Source organism: Hylobates moloch, unplaced genomic scaffold (assembly GCF_009828535.3).
Source record: "Hylobates moloch isolate HMO894 unplaced genomic scaffold, HMol_V3 SCAFFOLD_10, whole genome shotgun sequence".
NCBI classification, from domain to species: Eukaryota; Metazoa; Chordata; class Mammalia; order Primates; family Hylobatidae; genus Hylobates; species Hylobates moloch.
In genome coordinates, this window is record NW_026652285.1 from 72,200,596 (window position 1) to 72,218,130 (window position 17,535).

A 17,535-nucleotide genomic window follows, 5' to 3' on the forward strand; every position below is an offset into this window, starting at 1 on the left:
AAATAGATGCAATAAAAAATGATAAAGGGGATATCACCACTGATCCCACAGAAATACAAACTACCATCAGAGAATACTATAAACACCTCTATGCAAATAAACTAGAAAATCTAGAAGAAATGGATAAATTCCTGGGCACATACACCCTCCCAAGACTAAACCAGAAAGTAGTTAAATCCCTGAATAGACCAATAACAGGCTCTGAAATTGAGGCAATAATTAATAGCCTACCAACCAAAAAAAGTCCAGGACCAGACGGATTCACAGCCAAATTCTACCAGAGGTACAAAGGAGAGCTGGTACCATTCCTTCTGAAACTATTCCAATCAGTAGAAAAAGAGGGAATCCTCCCTAACTCATTTTATGAGGCCAGCTTCATCCTGATACCAAAGCCTGGCAGAGACACAACAAAAAAAGAGAATTTAGACCAATAACCCTGATGAACATGGATGCAGAAATCCTCAATAAAACAGTGGCAGACCAAATCCAGCAGCACATCAAAAAGCTTATCCACCAAGATGAAGTTGGCTTCATCCCTGGGATGCAAGGCTGGTTCAACATATGCAAATCAATAAACATAATCCATCACATAAACAGAACCAATGACAAAAACCACATGATTATCTCAATAGATGCAGAAAAGGCCTTCGACAAAATTCAACAGCCCTTCATGCTACAAACTCTCAATAAACTAGGTATTGATGGAACGTATCTCAAAATAATAAGAGCTATTTATGACAAACCCACAGCCAATATCATACTGAATGGGCAAAAACTGGAAGCATTCCCTTTGAAAACTGGCACAAGACAGGGATGACCTCTCCCACCACTCCTATTTAACATAACATTGGAAGTTCTGGCCAGGGCAATCAGGCAGGAGAAAGAAATAAAGAATATTCAATTAGGAAAAGAGGAAGTCAAATTGTCCCTGTTTACAGATGACATGATTATGTATTTAGAAAACCCCATCATCTCAGTCCAAAATCTCCTTAAGCTGATAAGCAACATCAGCAAAGTCTTAGGATACAAAATCAATGTGCAAAAATCACATGCATTCTTATACACCAGTAACAGACAAACAGAGAGCCAAATCATGAGTGAACTCCCATTCACAACTGCTACAAAGGGAATAAAATACCTAGGAATCCAACTTACAAGGGATGTGAAGGACATCTTCAAGGAGAACTACAAACCACTGCTCAACGAATTAAGAGAGGACACAAACAAATGGAAGAACATTCCATGCTCATGGATAGGAAGAATCAGTATCATGAAAATGGCCATACTGCCCAAGGTAATTTACAGATTCAATGCCATCCCCATCAAGCTACCAGTGACTTTCTTCACAGAATTGGAAAAATTACTTTAAAGTTCGTATGGAACCAAAAAAGAGCCCACATTACCAAGACAATCCTAAGCAAAAGGAACAAAGCTGGAGGCATCACGCTACCTGACTTCAAACTATACTACAAGGCTACAGTAACCAAAACAGCATGGTACTGGTACCAAAACAGAGAGATAGACCAATGGAACGGAACAGAGCCCTCAGAAATAACACTACACATCTACAACTATCTGATCTTTGACAAACCTGACAAACACAAGCAATGGGGAAAGGATTCCCTATTTAATAAATGGTGCTGGGAAAACTGGCTAGCCATATATATAGAAAGGTGAAACTGGATCCCTTCCTTACACCATATACAAAAATTAATTCAAGATGGATTAAAGACTTAAATGTTAGACCTAAAACCATAAAAACCCTAGAAGAAAACCTAGGCAATACCATTCAGGACATAGGCATGGGCAAGGACTTTATGGCTCAAACACCAAAAGCAATGGCAACAAAAGCCAAAATTGACAAATGGGATCTAATTAAACTAAAGAGCTTCTGCACAGCAAAAGAAACTACCATCAGAGTGAACAGGGAACCTACAGAATGGGAGAAAATTTTTGCAATCTACCCATCTGACAAAGGGGTGATATCCAGAATCTACAAAGAACTTAAATAAATTTACAAGAAAAAACCCCATCAAAAAGTGGGCAAAGGATATGAACAGACAGGTCTCAAAAGAAGACATTTATGCATCCAACAGACACATGAAAAAATGCTCATCATCATTGGTCATCACAGAAATGCAAATCAAAACCACAATGAGATGCCATCTCACACCAGTTAGAATGGCAATCATTAAGTCAGGAAACAACAGGTGCTGGAGAGGATGTGGAGAAATAGGAACACTTTTAAACTGTTGGTGGGACTGTAAATTAGTTCAACCATTGTGGAAGATAGTGTGGCGATTCCTCAAGGATCTAGAACTAGAAATACCATTTGACACAGCCATCCCATTACTGAGTATATACCCAAAGCATTATAAATCATGCTACTATAAAGACACATGCACACATATGTTTACTGCGGCACTATTCACGATAGCAAAGACTTGGAACTAACCCAAATGTCCATCAATGATAGACTGGATTAAGAAAATGTGCCACATATACACCATGGAATACTATGCAGCCACAAAAAATGATGAGTTCATGTCCTTTGTAGGGATATGGATGAAGCTGGAAACCATCATTCTGAGCAAACTATCCCAAGAACAGAAAACCAAACACTGCATGTTCTCACTCTAGGTGGGAACTGAACAATGAGAACACTTGGACACAGGGCAGGGAACATCACACACCGGGGCCTGGTGTGGGGTGGGGGAAGGGGGGAGGGATAGCATTAGGAGAAATACCTAACATAAATGACGAGTTAATGGCTGCAGCAAACCAACATGGCATATATATACATAAGTAACAAACCTGCACGTTGTTCACATGTACCCTAGAATTTAAAGTACAATTTTTTTAAAAAATCTATTACCATATTTGTATGTCTATTTCTAGACTCTCTCTCTTCCATGGCTCTATGTACCTACTCTTTCACCAATACTACACTGTATTAATTACCTTAGATTTATACTGTGTCTTAAAACTAGGTAATGTGAGTCCTCCAACTTTGTTTCTTTTTCAAAACAGTTTTAGCTATTCTGGTTTAACCTTTCCATATAAATTTTAGAATCTGGTTGTCTATATCTACAATGAATCTAGCTGAGATTTTGACTGGGATCACATTACATTTATAGGTCAATTTGACTGTATCGAGTGTTGTAATCCATCAACACAGTATGCTTCCTCGTTTATTTTGGTTGTCTTGGATTTCCTTCAGCAGCATTTTGTAACTTTCAACATACAGATAGATCCTGCACATGTTTTGTTTGATTTATACCTAGGTAGTTGTTTTTTTTTTTTTTCCCCTCCTTTTGGAGCTACTATAAATGGAACTTAAAAAAAAATCCTGGTTTCCAATTGTTCATTGTTTTTCTATAGAAATACAAGTGATGTTTTAAAAAGTTAACCTGTATACTGCTCAAATCACTTATTAGTTCTAGGAGCTTTTTAATAGATTTGTTGGTAATTTCTACACAGAGAATCATGTTATATACAAAGTTTTATTTATTTCTTTCAGGTCTGAATGTCTTTCATTTATTTTCTTGTTGTATTGTACTTGCTAGGATTTCCAGTAAAATACTAAAAGAAGTGGTGAGATTGAACATCTTTGCCTAGTTCTCTACTGTACAGGAAAAGCATTTGGTCCTTTATCATTAGATATGACATTAGCTGTAGGTCCTTTATAGATGCCCTTTAAAAGACTGAAGTTTCCTTTTTTAAAAATCTCCCCAATCCCCATAACCCCTAGCCTCTGGTAACAATCATTCTACTCTCCACCTCTATGAGTTCAACTTTTAATATTCTGCATATGAGTGAGATCATACAGTATTTGTCTTTCTGTGCTTGGCTTCTTATTCCACTTAACATACTGTTCGCTCCTGGTTCATTCATGTTGATACAAATGACAGGATCTCATTCTTTTTTAAGGCTAAATAGTATCCCATTGTGTATATATAGCACATTTTCTTTATCCATTCATCTGTAGACAGACACTTAGATTGACTCTGTATCTTGCCTATTGTGAATAATGCTGCAATGAACATAGGAGTGCAGATATTTCTTCAACAGATTGATTTCCTATCTTTTGGATAGATACCCAGTAGTGTGATTGCTGGATCATAGGGTAGTTCTATTTTTATTTTTTTGAGGAAACTCCATACTGTTTTCCATAATGACTATACTAATCTACATTTCCACCAACAGTGTGCAAGGGTTCCCTTTTTTCACACATCCTCACCACCACTTTTTTCTCTTTTATAATAGTCATCTTCTATGGTTTGCATATGGTTGGTTTGTCTCCACCAAATCTCATTTTGAAATTTCATCTCCAACATGGAGGTGCTGGTAGGTGGCGCCTAATGAGAGGTATTTGGGTCATGGAGGCAGATCCCTCATGAATGGCTTGGTGCCATTCTCATGGTAATTGAGTTCTAGCTCTAGTAAGATAGGATTAGTTTTGCTGGGATTGAATTAGATCCTATGAGAGTGGGTTGTTACAAAGCCAGGACGCCCCTCAGGTTTGGTCCCTCTTTGCATGTGCCCACTTCCACTTTTACTTTCTCTGCCACGTTTTAAGGCAGCATAAAAGCCCTTACCAGAAGCTACACAGATGCAGGTGTCATGCTTCTTCTACAGCCTGTAGAACCATAAGCTAAATAAACCTCTTTTCTTTATAAATTACCCAGCCTCAGGTATTCCTTTATAGCAAGACAAAACAAAGACACCATTATTCTTTTTTTCCCCCAGCGGTTATTGGGGTACAGGTGGCATTTGGTTACATTAGTAAGTTCTTTAGTGGTGACTTGTGAGATTTTGGTGCACCTATCACCCGAGCAGTATACACTACACCCTATTTGTAGTCTTTTATCCCTCACCCACCTCCCACCCTTCCCCACAAGTCCCCAAAGTCCATTGTTTCATTCTTAAGCCTTTGTGTCCTCATAGCTTAGCTCCCACATATCAGTGAGAACATACAATGTTTGGTTTTCCATTCCTGAGTTACTTCACTTAGAATAATAGTCTCCAATCTCAACCAGATCACTGTAAATGCTGTTAATTCATTCCTTTTTATGGCTGAGCAGTATTCCATCCTGTATATATATATATATATACACATATATATATATACACACACACACACACACGCATATATACACATATATATGTGTATATGTACACATACATATATATATATACCACAGTTTCTTTATCCACTTGTTGACCGATGGGCATTTGGGTTGGTTCCATGATCTTGCAATTGTGAATTGTGCTGCTATAAACATGCGTGCGAAGTATCTTTTTCATATAATGACTTCCTTTCCTCTGGGTAGATACCCAGTAGAGGGATTGCTGGATCAAATGGTAGTTCTACTTTCAGTTCTTAAAGGAATCTCCACACTGTTTTCCATAGCGGCAGTACTAGTTTACATTCCCACCAGCAGTGTGGAAGTGTTCCCTGATCACCACATCCACGCCAACATCTTTTTAAAATTTTTTTATTATGGCCATTCTTGCAGAAATAAGGTGGTATTGCATTGTAGTTTTGATTTGTATTTCCCTGATCATTAGTGATGTTGAGCATTTTTTTCTTTAACAAAATTTTTATTTAATAAATGGTTAAAATCGCAGTGCCAAAAATACATTAACATTTAACGATTTCACTGAAAGGAAGAAACTGTAGAATGCACAGTTTCAGAAAGCTATTTTAAGTTATTTACAAATAAAGTGTCTAAAACGCAAAGACAGGCTCTATATGCTATACCAAGTTTATCCCTTCCCGAACAAAATTTCTGTTATTTGGGTAAATCCTTAAACCATGGTTTAAACCGTAATGGTTACAAACCACAAATGCATCCATCCAAAGATGGAGTCTTTAGCTCTCTTTCATTTCATTTTCATCCGGTCAGTGGCAAAACTGTTGAAAGGGCAATAGTTGAATCTACTGGGTTTTATATAGTGTGAACTCTTGATATATATTCCTACCAGGACTAAAACACAGCACACTTTGCAGGCATAGCTGACTCACAAACAGTTGTAACGCAAACGGTTGTAACAAACAAGAACTGTTCTTTACTCGACACCACGGCTCAGAGGCTACCGAGAAGCACGATAGACTAACAGCTCCTCTGCTTACGTAAGAATGAAACCCAAAGTAGATGTCGTTCTCACAGCACTGAAAGTGCTTCAGGACTTGCACTGATCCAATACTAACTTTCTTCCCTATTTTACACACATTTTTCTACTGTCCAATGGAAATCGTTTTCTGTTTGGGTTAAACAACAAATACTAGTTTATAACAGGAACGGTAAAATCCGTGAGAATTCTGCTTAATTTAAGACATGATCACTACTTTAGAATGGTTTCTGCGTGTTTCTATGTTACCCTCTTTATTTTTAGCTTTCAGTTTCCTGGTAAGGAGTAAGTTCTCCTTCCCAGTCACACTCGGGGTCATTTACACGTTTCTGGGATGCCCTCGCTCTTCCATGGAAGCCAGGTGCGCGCAGTGACTCATTCTGTCTCTTCCCTGTCATCAGGACCAGTTCCGGAACCTTCTGCCTTGCAGTTCCTCCCGCTTCCGCCACACTCTCATGCTCAGAAGCGAGCTCCCGGATCACACAGCTGCAAGGTCGGCCGGTCCTTGTTTGCCAGTCGCTCCTTTCTGGGTGCTGGACCGTCGTCACACCTCTGTGCTCTTCCCGGTCTCTCCACGGCCTCCCCCGGAGCCCCGCTGTCCTGGCTCCCCTTCTTCCCTCTGTCTTGGCCAGGTCCTTTCCTCCATCTCTGCTAATCTTCACTCCTTCTGGAAAGCCGGTCAGGCTCGTGGTGAGCTCTGTGCCTCCTGCCGTCATCTACATGCTGTCTTTGTGCTTCAGATTTTTTTTCTTGAGATCTCTCCACATCCCTGTGCTCTTTGTCACTGCCGCTGTGTGACCTTAATCCTTACTTCTCTGCAATTTTCTTCTATCTCATTTTTTTTTTGCATCTCTTCCCGCAAAGTTTCTTTTCTAACTCACTCCTCCTCCGTTCTTCTCGCTTCTCTTCTCGAATTCTCTGCTTTTCTAATTTTCTATTTTTAATATATTCCAAAAGAGGTGTGGTTCCTCTAGCAATGAGCTCTCTTGTCTTTGTCTCCATCTCCCCCAGCTGAGTCTCAGGGTTGGCACTGGTCTTCTCTTCCTCCACACAGTAGGTTTCTATAAAGTTTTTATATTCTGGATCTCAGGTCGGCGTCGAAGAACTCGAGTAGTCATGTGCAGGCAGCGGGCGCAGCTGCTCCTCCAGCTGCTCCTCTAGCTGCTCCTTGGTGAGGTCCGGGGCAGGCTGCGGATGACCACCTGTGGGGAGCGCACGGCTGTTCCCACAGCGGGCGGGGCGTGGACACGGCGTACTTAAGGCACAGTGTACCGCGCTGGGAGGCCCGGGCCCCGCCCCTTCCCCTCCGCTCAGGGCCGTCCTCTCGATGTTGATCATTTTTTCATATGTTTGTTGGCCACTTGTGTATCTTTTGAGAATTGTCTATTCATGTCCTTAGCCCACTTTTTGATGGGATTATTTGTTTTTTTCTTACTAAGTTCATTGTCGATTCTGGATATTAGTCCTTTGTCAGACATATAGATTGTGAAGATTTTCTCCCACTCTATGGGTTGTCAAAGATACCATTCTAACATCTCTGATGATTAGTGATGTTGAGCACTTTTTCATATACCTATTGGCCACTTGTGTGTCCTATTTTGAGAAATGTTTATTCAGATGCCTTACCCATTTTCACTCTTGTTTTCTTACTATTGATTTGTTTGGATTCTTTATATATTTTGAGTATTAACCCCTCATCAGATGTATGGTTTGCAAATCCTTTTTCCCATTCTGTAGGTTGTTTTTTTCACTTCATAGATTTCCTTCACTGTGCAGAAGCTTTTTAGTTTGATGTAATCCAATTTTTCAATTTTTGCTTTTATTGCCTGTGCTTTTGGGGTCATATCCAAAAATTTGTGGCCCAGACTAATGTCATGAAGCTTTCCCGTTTTCTTCAGTACTCTTACAATTTCAGATCTTATGTTAATGTCTTTAATTTATTTTGAGATATTTGTATATGGGGCGAGATGAGGGTCTAATTTCATTCTTCTGCATGTAGATATCCAGTTTCCCCTTGCTTTTTCCAGCACCATTTATTGAAGAGACTCTCTTTTCTCTCTCTTTTTGGTGCTGGGAAAAGTGCACCTTTTGCACCTTTGTCAAAAATCAATTGACCATAACCAGGGTCTCTAGTTTGCTAGGATTTTGTTGAGGACTTTTGCATCTATGTTCATCAAGGATATTACCCTGTAATTTTCTTTTCTTGTAGTGTCCTAGTCTGACTTTGAATGTGTTTAAGAGTGTTCTCCCAGGCCGGTGCAGTGGCTCATGTCTCTAATCCCAGTGCTTTGGAAGGCCGTAAGTGGGAGGATCACTTGAGGCCAGGCCAGGAGCTTGAAACCAGCCTGGAAAACAGCAAGAATCCGTCTCTATAAAAAGTAAAAAAAAATTAGCTGGGCATGGTGGCACATGCCTGTAGTCCCACCTCCTCAGGAGGCTTGAGGTGGGATTACTTGAGCCCAGGAATTTGAGGCTGCAGTGAGTTATGATTGCACCACTGCACGCCAGCCTGAGCGACAAAGCAAGATCCTGTATCGAAAAAAAAAAAAGTTTCTCCCTTCTTCAATTTTTTGGTACTTTTAGAAAGAATGGTCATCAGGTCCTGGGCTTTTCTTTGATAGGAGACTTTTCATTACTGATTAAATCTCTTATTTGTTATTGGTTGCTATTGGTCTGTTCAGATTTTCTGTTTCATGATTCAGCCTTGGTAGATTGTATGTACCTAGTATTTTCTTCTAGGTTATTAATTTGTTGACATATCATTATTCATAGTAGCCTCTTATTCTTTTGTATTTCTGTGGTATCAGTTGTAATGTCTCCTCTTTCATTTCTTATTTTATTTTTTGAGACTTCTCTCTTTTCTTCTAGCTAAAAGTTTTAAAATTTTATCTTTTTAAAAAGCCAACTCATAGTTTTGTTGCTATTTTCTATTGTTTTTCTAATCTCAATTTCATTTATTTCTTCTGGTCTTTATTATTTTCTTCCTTCTACTAAGTTTGGGCTTGGTTTGTTCTTTTTCTAGTTCCTTGAGGTGTAATGTTAGGTTGAGATCTTTCTTGTTTTCTGATGTAGGTGTTTCTTGCTATAAAACTTCCTTCCTAAAACTATTTTTGCTGCTTCCCATAAGTTTTGTTTGGTATGTTGTATTTCCATTTCCATTTTTTACAAGATATTTTAAAATTTCCCTTTTAAATTCTTCTTTGCTCCACTGGTTGTTCAGGAACATGTTTGATTTCTAGGTATTTGTGAATTTTCCAATTTACTCCCAGTTATTGATTTCTAGGTTCATATCATTGTGGTCAGAAAAGATATTTGATACAATTTTAATCTTCTTAAATTTGGTAAGACTTGTTTGTGGCCTAACATATGATCTATCCTGAAGAATGTTCCATGGGCACTTGAGAAGAATGTGTATCTTGCTTCAGTTGAATAGAATTTTCTATGTAAGTCTGTTAGGTCCATTTGAGCTAAAACTATTTAAGTCCAAAATTTCCCTATTTTTCTGTCTGGATGATGTGGCCCTTGCTGAAAGTAGGGTATTGAAGTCCCCTACTATTACTGTATTATAGTCTCCTTTCAGATCTATTAATATTTTCTTTATATATTTTGGTGTTCCAATGTTGCATGTATATTTGTAATTATTATATCCTCTTGCTGAATTGACCCATTTATCTTTATATAATGACCTTGTTTTACAGTTTTTGACTTAAATGTTATATAATTATAGCTACTCTGCTCTCTTTTGGTTTCCATATGTCCCAAAAATATCTGTTTACCTCCCTTCACTTTTAGTCTACCTGTGTCGCTTATAGGTGAAGCGAATCTCTTACAGGCGGTTTATAGTTGGGTATTGGTTTTTTACACATTCAGCCATTCCATGTCTTTTGATTGGAGAATTTAAGACATTTACATTCAAAATAATTATTGATGGATAAAGACTACTGCCATTTTGTTAACTGTTCACTGGTTGTTTTGTAGATCCTTTGTTGCTTTCTTCCTCTCTTCTTGTCTTCCTTTGTGATTAGGTGATTTTCTCTAGTGGTAGGCTTTATTCCTTAATTTTTATCTTTCGTGTATTTACTAAAGTTTTTTGCTTTGTGGTTACCATGAGATTTACATAAAATATAATTATAATAGGTTTTTTTAAATTTTTACTTTATTTTGTATATTTCTTCACTATGTCCTATGCTCATAACAGGCTATTTTAAGCTCATAAAAACTTTATTCACATAAAAAAAAAACACTATGCTTTTACTCTACCCTCCTCACATTTTAAATTTCTGGTGTCATAATTTATATCTTTTTATATTGTATATCCCTAAAATTATTGTAGCTATTATTATTTTAATAGTTCTCTTTTATCCTTCATACCAAAGCTATAAGTGATTTGTATACCACCATTACAGGCTTAGAGTATTCTGAATTTGACTGTATACTTACTTTCACCAGTGAGTTTTATACTTACATGTTTTCATGTTAGTACTTACTGTCCTTTTCTTTCAGCCTGAAGAACTCCCTTTTAGCATTCTTTTTAAGACTGGTCTGATGGTAATGAACTCCCTCAGCTTTTGTTCATCTGGAAAAGTCTTTAGCTCTCTTTCATTTCTGAAGGACAGCTTTGCTAGGTATTAATATAATATTGCTGGTTGGCAGTTTTCTTCTTAAGTACTTTGAACATATCATCCCACTCTCTCCTGGTCTATAAGGATTCTGATGAGAAAACTGCTGCTAGCTGTACTGGAACTCCTTTATATGTTATTTGCTCTTATCTTGCTGCTTTCGGAATCTTCTCTTGCTGCTTTCAGAATCTTCTCTTTGTCCTTGATTTTCAATAGTTTATGTGTTGGTGTAGTCTTTGGACTAAATCTGGTTGGAGTTCTTTGACCTTCCTGTACCTAGATACTTATACCTTTCCTCAGATTTGCAAAGCTATTTTTATTTTAAATAAGCTTTCTACCTCTTTGTTTCTCCTTTCTCCTTCATTTACTCCTATAACTTGAATATTTACTCTTTTGGTGCTGTCCCATTAATTCCATAAACTTTCTTCATTCTTTTTTTCTTCTTTGACTGTATGTTTTCAAATAACCTGTATATTCAGGTTTAAACTCTTTCTTCTAATTGTTCAATTCTGTTGGTGATGCTATTACATTTTCTTTTCATTCATTGTTTTTCAGCTCTAGAATTTGTTTAATTTTTAAGAAATATATAATTTCAATCTCTCTGGTAAACTTCTCATTTTGGTAACTTGTTTTCCTCATTTCATTGACTTGTTTCTCAGTATTTTCTTGAAGTTCATGGATGTTACTTTTTAAAACAATTATTTTGAATTCTTTGTCAGGCAATTCATACATCTCCATTTCTTTGGGTCAGCTTCTGGGAGATTATTGTGCTCTTTTGGTGATGTTACATTTATGTCTCCTTGGTTTTTCATTTCTTGTTGCCTTACATTGATGTCTGGGCATTTGAAGATGTAGAGACTTATTCTAGTCTTTGACTGGCTTTGTCTGGGAAAGCCCTTCACTACTCAGTCAATTCAGGGATTCTAGTCCAGCTGCCTGGTATGGTCCATAGGTTGGCTTGCTCTTAAGAGTCTTCACACTGGCTGGCCTGGTGCCTTGGGTCAGCAGGTGGGTGAGCTTGGTGCCTGGGTCCATGGAGTTAAGCCTGAAACTTGGGTCCACTGGAGTGGACCTGTTGACTGGTTCTGTGGAATGGGCCTGCATCTAAGAGGGTGGGTCTGAAGCCTGGGTCCACTAGAGCTGACCTGGCACTGGGGTAGGCCTTGAGCCTGAGTCTGCAGGGGCCAGCCAGGCACTGGGATGAGCCTGGTGCCTGGGTCCACTGGGATAGGCTGAGTCTGTGGGAGTGGGCCTGGGTCAAGAGTCCACAGGGGCTGGCCAGGAGCCTGGGTCTGCAGAGGTAGTCCTAGAGCCTCCGTCCATGGAGACTGGCCTAGAACCAGGACCTACTAGGGTGAACTTGGACTGTCTACTGGAGCAAACCTAGATCTTGGGTCCTTGGAACCTACAGCTGACCTAGTGCTGGGGCAGGTGTGGAATCACGATCTGTGGCAGTTTGTCTGGAGTGTAGGATCATGGTTGCTGATCGGGTATCTGAAGCCATTGGGGCTGGCTGAAAGCCTAGGGCTTTGGAGTCTGGCTAGAGCCTGAGTCCACTTGTGTTGGCCTGGAGGCTGAGTCTTGGCTGAGTGTTGGCCTGGAGGTCAGGTCTGCAAAGTCTAGCCTGGGTCCTGGGGCTTCAGGGGCCAGTCTGAAACCTGGATCCACAAGTGTGGTCCTAGAACTTGGGTCCATGGAGGCTGGTCCATCACTGGAGTCTACTAGGATAAGCCTGAACCCTGGGTCTGTGAGTGCTAGCCTCATGATCAGGGCTGTGGGCAGCTGGTCTGGAGCCTGGAGCCACTGGGATTGGCCTGGTGCTGGAATAGGTCCAGAGACTGAGTCTGCTGGGCAGGCCTCGGGCCTGCAGCTTTGGAATCCAGCCTGGGGCTTTGAGATCTCGCCTGGCACCAGGGTAGGACTAAATGCTCGGTCCATGGGTACCAGCCTGGAGTCTGGGGCCACAGAAGCCTTTCTGGCACTGGGTTTTACCAGGACAAGCCAAGTGTTAGGGTCTGAGGAAAAGTTCAGTGCTAACTTCCTTCTCCTTTCCCCACATGAAGGGTATCTCTCTCCATACTGTGCTGCCTGGGGTTGGGGGAGGGGTGGTGCAAGTAGCATAAAACTATCCTTTTCAGCTTCTTCAATGCATCATTTCTTTACTACTCTCAGGTACTATTATCTCTGACCTGGTTTCCTTAGCTCTTGTGAAGGTATTTTTGTGCATGGATGTATGTTCAACTTGATGTTTCTGTGTGGAGAGGAACATGGAAAGTCCTTTTCTGTCATCTTGCTGATGTCCATTGAGATTAACTTTCATAATCAACTCTTGACTAGATTACTGAACAGTCTCCTAGACTTTATTTTGACCCCCTCTAATCTATTCTCCAAATTGCAGCCAGAGTAATCTTTAAAAAACAATCTGATTATGTCACTCCCTGATTAAAACCTTTCATTGGCTCTTCATGATTTTCAGGATAAAGTCAAAATTCCTTAACACAGCATGTAAGGACTTTCATGTGTTAGTTCTCTTGACCTCATCCCTCAGCATTCACCTTTCCATTTATATTCACCAACAGCCCTTGAACTTGTTCCTGCTAATGTCACCTTTCTCTAAGCCCCATCTCCTTCTCACCTCCAGGATAAACTTCTACAAAACTTTATACCTACCTTAGGCATCAATATCACCAGAAATCCTGGATCAGGTACTACTCTGTTGATCTCTGTCAGAGCACTTATCCCTTAATAAAACATAATTGCCTGTTAACCTGGTTGTCCCTTTCCTCCACTTGGTTATGAGTTCTTTGAGGGCAGGGACCCAGTCTCAGTAAAAACCCTTGGTTCTTAGCACAGTGTCTGTCATACAGAAGAGATAGCTAAATATTTAATGAATTGATAGGTTGAATGATATCTTTCTGAGCATAGATAAAGTAAGAACAACTAAGATTTCTTACTACTTTATGGTTTATAACATAATCATTATTTCTCATTAGTTTTTATAACAATCCCATTAGGTAGGTGGTATCATTAACCATTTTTTATACATGAAGAAACAACAACAGAGGAGGTAAGTGACTTTCCCAAGGCAGGACTCAAATCTAGGCTTCCTAGGTAATTTTAGGATTGGGAATCTTCTACCAAACAACCACATCTCCATTGAAATATTTAGAACTGAGTGGGATAATTCATTCTGCCATAGGACTGCAAATCATCCTCTAATTCTGTAATTTAATCTTTTGAGATAAAAATGGCATTTAAATGAATTTTCAAAATAAAATGTCTAATTTGAATACCTGTATTGCTTAAACTTTTCATATAAGAAACACCTACATTTTTAACCACTGTATTTAACACCTCACAAAGCTGATAAAAATTCAGTATCTGTAGTAGCTACAAGGCTTGTACATATATTAATACTATAAATATCTGAGAATTGAGTGAGAACGCTTACCTATTCTTGGAACAGTTCATAGCTATATGCCATTAGAAATGCCTAGTAATAGCAAGATTCATAAATACTACTAATGTTCTTGCTATGTGCAGTCACGAATGAACAGCAATATTACCAATTTCCTTTACCCTGGCCTAAGGTTATAAGCTATTTTTCTCGATGTGCTTGGCAAAGACCAAACTCAGTGAAGAGCTAATTTCTCAAAAGACAAAAATTTTCTTTGAGAGACTGATTTCCCAAGCATTAATCACTAATCATCCAAGCATTCATTATCAATCCTAATCACTTCATGTTGGTATTTCTACAAGGCTATATAATAATGTTCATAATTATACCACACTCTATAGTGAAAAAAAACAGCAGTCACCCAAACCTCTCCCATCCAATTAACAAAGTCTTACTGTTCCAACATAGGATTATTTAAAATATTCGAACAACTATTTTCAGTTCATTTTTGAGAAACATATCAGTAATTTTTAAAAAACAAAATGAATACTTACAATACATCTTTGAAGTCTCCAAACACATACATATGCCTAAAGCTGTCAATAGCGATTACAGGACAATCTGCTGGAGTTTTCTGTATGTGCAGAAGAGGATGTCTAAATTTGTCACAATCGGCATGTAAAAAGTTTATTGTACCTTTAAGAAAAAAGAATTTTGAGAGGTAAATTCAAATTTTCTTGAAAATATTTTCGTAAGATTGCAAGCTCACAAAAAGTGATATACTAAAAAAAAGCACCCCAACATTCTTAAGAGTAATATAGATCAGAAAAACTAAAACCTAAATATCTAACAGTTAAAATAGGTAGGCTTTAGTTCTTAGGGCACAGAGTATAACTTCTTTAGAAATCATATTGACTTAGTGCAAATTTGAAGGCTATAATGAATTTTTTACTTTCCTTAAATGGGCAATCATTTACTTTGCAGATTATCAGGTTCTAGGCAGGAAGTTCAAATTGATATATGAGGCATTCTCATGGGACCATTTTCATTCCAGCCTATTCCAGTCATACTGGTTGATTTTTAGTCGAATTCAACCTGCAAGACAGTATGTGACTAAAATGGGCAGCTCTATAGAGTACCTTTAGTTTATTTTGTTTGACTTTCTTCCCTAACTACAGAGGAAAAGCTGGTGATACCTCAAATTCCATTAAATGCTTTGCAGAAATCCACAGACAACTACTCAACTTGCTTTCATTTAGAAATAAATGTTAATCAGACTGTGTAAGCTCTCTCAGCAACATCTCTGGGAATGTCCATTGGAAAAGGGGTCAGACAAGCAATGAAGGAAAGTGCCCAGAACTAATGCTCATTCATGACCCTGCTTTTCATGCACTTTGATTTTTCTCTCCAAAATAGTAATGGTTAGAAAACAAACAAACAAAAAACACTACTTCACATTATCTCTCTACTAATGCCTCCTTACTGTCACATTTGAATGTGTTAAAATAAGTTTTTAACCCAAATATGTTTATGTGATTTGAAAGTAATGGGAGGGGTGATGATGAAAGGGGAAAAAAAAAAAAGAGAAAGAAATGATGAAAATAAACACCTTAATCTGTCTACCTTTTTCACTTATTAATTGCCGAGCTACTTCATTCTGGAATATTTCTAAACTTTCTGTATCTTCTTTCATGTGAAAGAGTATGAGAAAAGGCAGTCCTTCTTCTGTCAATTCCTGTAGAGAGAAGCATTCAGTGAGAATTATCAGGCTTCTCCATTCAGTTGTAGCTATTTTCTAGGTAGGAACAATTCTGAACCCAACCCATGTAATGTAATAGTTGCAATATCCCGGGGGAAAAAAAAGGCCCAGTGGTGTGAATAAACCTTAGCCTGAACAGAAGACTGAATTCACTCCCCTCCCCACCTCAAGTACCCAGGCAGTCAGAGGACCCACATGCCCTGCTTTGCTGCAGAAACTGATCTGCCCCCACTGTCTGTTAGCCAGTATGGGATACAAGGCTTCAGGATTAGGCTGTTGAACTCATGACATATAGAGGTGAACTATGCTGGTTCTTTACCAAGGTGTTAATTTTAGAGTGGGGTAAACATGACTAGTATTTTCAGTCTTCACAAGTAACAATGAAAAACTGAGTATATCAGCAATAAATAAATCTAATTTGCAAATTTTTTTGTATTTTTTTTATATTCTAAGGTTGTGAAAACCATTACACTCACATATAAAACTTACCCAAAGCTGAAGTGTTTTATCCAGGGTAAAAAACAAAAACTCTATTATTTAACTAATTTTCAACCAATATACAATTAACATTATTAATAAATACCTGCCCCTATATATTTTTATATACCTATTTATACACACAGAAAAGCACCTTGAAAATTATAAAGTGCTATTAAAATTTTTGTTGTTGTAATTGGAGAATAATACAATGGGTAGACATGATTAAATAAAATGTGATACATAGACAGATTTAATCATTTATTCTCCCCAACAAATGCTAAGTTCTGAGTCATCAGAAAAAGTCCAGAAAGTGTCTCATAACAAAATTATTTTCATCAACTATCCTTCTGAGGATCTCTCCATAAATTTAGGAACTACCTCACCAGAAAGTACAAATGTCCTTTATTTTTTAAAAAACAAACTGGGACCTATTTTACAGGATTAAAAGTTTTCTTCTGGTTCTCATCTCCATATTTAAGCCTGTTTCACTTGTATATAAGATCAATTATTAGGCCTCTTGTTACATTTATTTTTTTAAAAAGCTGAGATACAATTAGCATACCATAAATTTCACCATTGTTTTTTGGAGACAGGGTCTCACTCTGTCGCCCAGCCTGGAGTACAGCCTCGACCTCCCCAGGCTCAGGTGATCCTCTCACCTCAGCCTCCCAAATAGTGAGGACTACAAACATGCATGACCATGCCCAGCTCATTTTTGTTATTTTTTGTAGAGATGGGATTTCACCATGTTGCCCAGGTTGGTCCCAAACTCCTGGGCTCAAGCAATCTGCCTGCCTCGGCATCCCAAAGAGCTGGAATTACAGGTATGAGGCAACACACCCAGCCCATCATTCTTAAGTGTACAATTTTGTGGTTTTAATTATATTCACAAGGTTGTGCACACATCACCACTAATTCCAGAGCTTTTTTTTTTTTGAGACGGAGTCTCACTCTGTAGCCCAAGCTGGAGTGCGGTAGCACAATCTCGGCTCACTGGAACTTCTGCCTCCCGTGTTCAAGCGATTCTCCTGCCTCAGCCTCCTGAGTAGCTGGGACAACAGGTGCACACCACCATGCCCAACTAATTTTTTTGTATTTTTAGTAGAGATAGGGTTTCACCATGTTGGCCAGGATGGTCTCAATCT

General features: G+C 38.6%; 1 protein-coding gene across 2 annotated transcripts in view; it reads right to left on the minus strand.

Annotated features, from left to right (window-relative positions):
- ERP44 (endoplasmic reticulum protein 44) overlaps window positions 1–17,535 on the minus strand; it is a 114,718-nt gene that overhangs the window by 8,949 nt on the left and 88,234 nt on the right. For both annotated transcript variants that reach the window (XM_032164676.2, XM_032164675.2), the window contains exons 9-10: window positions 15,775–15,886; window positions 14,706–14,847 (exon numbers count right to left, since the gene is read on the minus strand). In XM_032164676.2, the coding sequence (XP_032020567.1) occupies window positions 14,706–14,847; window positions 15,775–15,886 (254 nt within the window). The remainder of the gene's footprint in view (window positions 1–14,705; window positions 14,848–15,774; window positions 15,887–17,535) is intronic.